At 67.3% G+C, this 2,461-nt stretch overlaps 1 protein-coding gene across 1 annotated transcript; it reads right to left on the bottom strand.

Moving 5' to 3' along the window:
* Positions 1 to 1,277: 1,277 nt before the first annotated feature.
* On the bottom strand, positions 1,278 to 2,177 carry EMIHUDRAFT_471687 (hypothetical protein; the record flags this gene model as incomplete). The annotated part of the gene is made up of 1 exon (XM_005779143.1): positions 1,278 to 2,177. The coding sequence occupies one exon, from the start codon at positions 2,175 to 2,177 to the stop codon at positions 1,356 to 1,358; it is 822 nt and encodes a 273-aa protein (XP_005779200.1). The 3' UTR covers positions 1,278 to 1,355.
* Between the last annotated feature and the right edge of the window lie 284 nt (positions 2,178 to 2,461).

Genomic DNA, 2,461 nt, shown 5'->3' with positions numbered 1-2,461 from the left:
GCTGAGCGTCCAAGACGCCTCGGTGCCACCCACCGGCGTAAGACCATCCGGATCTGCTGCTGCGCCCTCCGTACGCAGCAGTCCCCGCGATGGCCCACGGTCCGCGTCACTGGTTGAACCCCTCCTCCCGGTTGACCCCGCCCCACTCCTCGCTAGTCCATCATGAAATAAACTCAAAGACCCACCACGCCTCCAGCCTCCACCTCCACCCGCGAGCCGCCACCGCTGCCGCCCGCGACGCCGCCCGCCGCGTCAGATAGCCGCGACGCGCGCACCGAGTCGAGTCGGAGAGCTGCGCCGCACCAGCAGCAGCATCTGCACCACCAGCAGCAGCAGCAGCAGCACCACCACCACCCGAGAGAGAAGCACACCTGCCCGACGCCGCCCGCCGCGTCAGACGCTCGCGACGCGCGCGTCGAGCCCAGTCGCAGAGCCGCGCCGCGCCAGCAGTAGCATCTGCACCAGCAGCAGCAGCACCACCACCACCAGCACCAACAGAGACAGGCAGTGCAGGCGCACAAGCGCTCGCAGAGCGGCGCGCAGCGCCGCGCACGCCACGCTGCGGACCGTCGGACGAGCGCACCGTACGTCGGCGGCGAGCCGCGTCGCCAGCCGTCTCGCGAGAGAGCGGCGCCGCCGCGTGCGCGCAGCAGCCGCCGCGGCAGAGGCCAGCCGCGGCGACGTCCGCACTAACGGATAACGGCCATTGGCGGTTTCTCTCTCTCTCTCTCTCTCTCCGGTGCTCTGTGGTCGGATTTGTGACGCCGCCGCACCGCGCCGCGGCCGGGGGCCCTCCGGAGGCCGAGGATGGCCGTGACGGACCGGGACGAGCTCTGGGAGGTTCAATGTCAGTGTATATATTGTAGAGACTAACCATTTGCACAATATCTTTCAGTCTAGCTAAGCCTGGGAAGGCAATGCTGGGGCCGTAAAGCAGCTTGATGGTGCTTCGCCGGCGTGCGTCCCGGAGCGGTGCCAGACGGGCGGTCCGTGGGAGGAAAATGGAGGACAACGCCGACGGCGCTCTGATTCGACTTTTTACTTCAAACAAAGACAGTCGCACGCGCCGCAGCGCGGCGCGTGCGACTGTCACCTGTCACGCGGGAGCGGATCCGTCAGTTAGTCGTGTTCACGCCGGGATCGTGTCCTCCGCAACCTGCACAGACTTTAGGCCGCAACAGTAGGTTCCCCAGACTACCGCTTCAGTGGTCGTGAGTCGTGTCCTTCTGCGTTTTCGAGTTCGTTATTGATATTGGTTATTGCCATCCATGATACAGATGATACATGAATCATTGTGTAGGTGGACTCTGATGTAGCTCCCCTTTTCCCCTCCCCTTTGCCCCCCCCTCCCCCCGCTACTGCAGCGGTGGCGGCCGCTCCTCGCTCTCCGCGTTGAGCTGCTCCTCGAGGTCCTCCCGCAGAAGCTCCTGCAGCGCGGTCGGCACCGATCCCGCGACCGCGGCGGCCCAATCCCGCGCTATCGCCTCCCGGTGCGCGAGCACGCGCGACGCCACCAGCGCCGGCTCGGTCATCCCCAGCCCGCCGCTGCTTAGCTGGCGCGGCTGCGGTGAGCTCGAGAGCAACTCGAGCACGAACAGGCCCGCGAGCTGGTGTCGCCGCGGCGACTCAAACCGCGGCAGCCACTCGTCGAGCTTCTCGCGCAGCCACTCCGCCGACGCCGCGTGCGAGTTCGACTCGTTCTGCTCCTCGTCCAAGTCGCGCAAGGCCGAGAGCGCCGCCTCGCGCGTGCACGCCCGCTGCAGCAGGTCGAGGTTGGACGCACGAAAGGGCGAGGATGCCTCCGAAAAGTCGGAGCTCCACTTGCCCGACGCGGCGCGCATCGAGGCGTACAACGCCGGCGGCAGCGCGATTCGTGGGTCCATGCACATTGCGGTTACCGTCACGTTGCCCGCCAAGTACTCGCCGAGGGGCGTGGAGGGCGCCACGTCCTGCCGCTCGCTGCAGTCGACGTCACGGGTGGCGAAGGCATCGCCACCGTTCTGGACGCCGCCCACGCCGCTCCCGTCGAAGGGGTCGGCCCTTCCGCCGCCGCCGTCGCCGCCGCCGCCGCTCCCGCACACGTCTCCCAAGTACAGGCTCTCCGACGACACGCTCAGCAGGTCGCTGCTCCACTCGATTTTGGTGCCGACCATAAATTCTCGCCACTTGGAAGGCATGCTACGTATTGCAATACAGCTGTCTGCACAGAGATGCCAGCACCCCCCACAGGCAGAGCTCTGCTGCTGGGGGGGGGGGGGGGGGTCTGACCCCCCCAGCAGCAAAACGCTCTGCTGCTGGGGGGGGGATCCCGACCCCCCCATCAGCAAAACTCTTCTTCTTGGGGGGGGGGGGGGGGGGGGGGGGTCCCCCCCTTCCCAAGTGGGGCGGGGGGGCCCCAAAATGGGGGGCCCCCTTTAAATTGCCCCCCCCTTTTAAGGGGGGGGGGGCCCCAAAACCCTTT

The sequence above is a fragment of the Emiliania huxleyi genome, assembly GCF_000372725.1.
Source record: "Emiliania huxleyi CCMP1516 unplaced genomic scaffold EMIHUscaffold_2351, whole genome shotgun sequence".
Taxonomy (NCBI): domain Eukaryota; phylum Haptophyta; order Isochrysidales; family Noelaerhabdaceae; genus Emiliania; species Emiliania huxleyi.
The sequence above is the reverse complement of the archived record's forward strand: the minus strand, read 5'-3'. Positions and strand labels throughout refer to the sequence as shown.